This window comes from Otolemur garnettii, unplaced genomic scaffold, assembly GCF_000181295.1.
Source record: "Otolemur garnettii isolate 467f Iridium unplaced genomic scaffold, OtoGar3 scaffold00104, whole genome shotgun sequence".
NCBI lineage: Eukaryota > Metazoa > Chordata > Mammalia > Primates > Galagidae > Otolemur > Otolemur garnettii.
Window position 1 is genome coordinate 771123 of NW_003852499.1, and position 1002 is coordinate 772124.

At 44.3% G+C, this 1002-nt stretch overlaps 1 protein-coding gene across 1 annotated transcript in view; it reads right to left on the reverse strand.

The window, feature by feature from the left end:
- SLC2A3 (solute carrier family 2 member 3) overlaps positions 1 to 1002 on the reverse strand; it is an 18016-nt gene that overhangs the window by 6219 nt on the left and 10795 nt on the right. The window contains exons 7-8 of the mRNA XM_023517079.1: positions 345 to 453; positions 158 to 171 (exon numbers count right to left, since the gene is read on the reverse strand). Of these exons, the coding sequence (XP_023372847.1) occupies positions 158 to 171; positions 345 to 453 (123 nt within the window). The remainder of the gene's footprint in view (positions 1 to 157; positions 172 to 344; positions 454 to 1002) is intronic.

Consider the following 1002-nt stretch of genomic DNA (forward strand, 5'->3'; position numbering starts at 1 on the left):
GATTCGAACCCGCCACCTTAGGTGTACATGGCTGGCGCCTTAGCCGGTTGAGCTATAGGCGCCGAGCCAGGGTACTTGTTATAGTCAGACCTCCCCTTCTCCAATTCAAAGTGTAAAGCATCCCGTCTAAGCTCTTCTATACATTCCCCCTTCCCACCCACTCCATATTTGCTTAAAGGGTGAAGACTTACACCCACTATTCAATGTATCTTTTCCTCAAAGAGGAATTAAGTTAACGGAAAAGTCTTACATAATGATAGACTAAAAAATGTGCTATCCATCTTTGAACATTTGTAATAAGAATTCTTTTCTGTCCTCCTCCCCAAATTATCAAACCATTCAACTTACAGAAACTACAGTGAAGATAGTGTTAACCACACCCGCACCAATGGTGGCGTAGATTGGCTCCTGAACACCTGCATCCTTGAAGATTCCTGTTGAGTAATAGAATACCTGATAGGAAATAAAAGACACAATTTGACACAACTGTGAATATCACTTAAACTACAAAAAATAAACTTACAGGTCTTAGGGGGTGGGCTGGGTGTGGTGACTCTACCACCACTCCACTAAGGGTGACAAATTGAGACTGTCTCAAAAAAAAAAAAATTGTCTGGGTGTGGTGGTTTATGCTTGTAGTTCCAGCGACTTGGGAGGCTGAGAGGACAGAATCACTTGAGCCCAGGAGTTCAAGATTGCATTAAACTATTATTGTGCCAGTCTCCAGCCTAAGGTAACTTCTGTCTCTTAAAAAAAAATAGATTTATGCCAGGCGAGGTGGGTCATGCCTATAATCCCAGCACTTGGGAGGCTGAGGTGGGTGGGTTACTTGAACTCACAGGTTTGATTGAAACCAAACTGAGCAAGACCCTGTCTCTAAAAAAATAGCTGGGCACTATGGTGGGCGCCTGTAGTCCCAGTTATCTGGGAGGCTGGAGCAAGAGAATCGCTGAGCCCAAGAGTCTGAGGTTGCTGTGAGCTAAGATGCCATGGCACTCTACC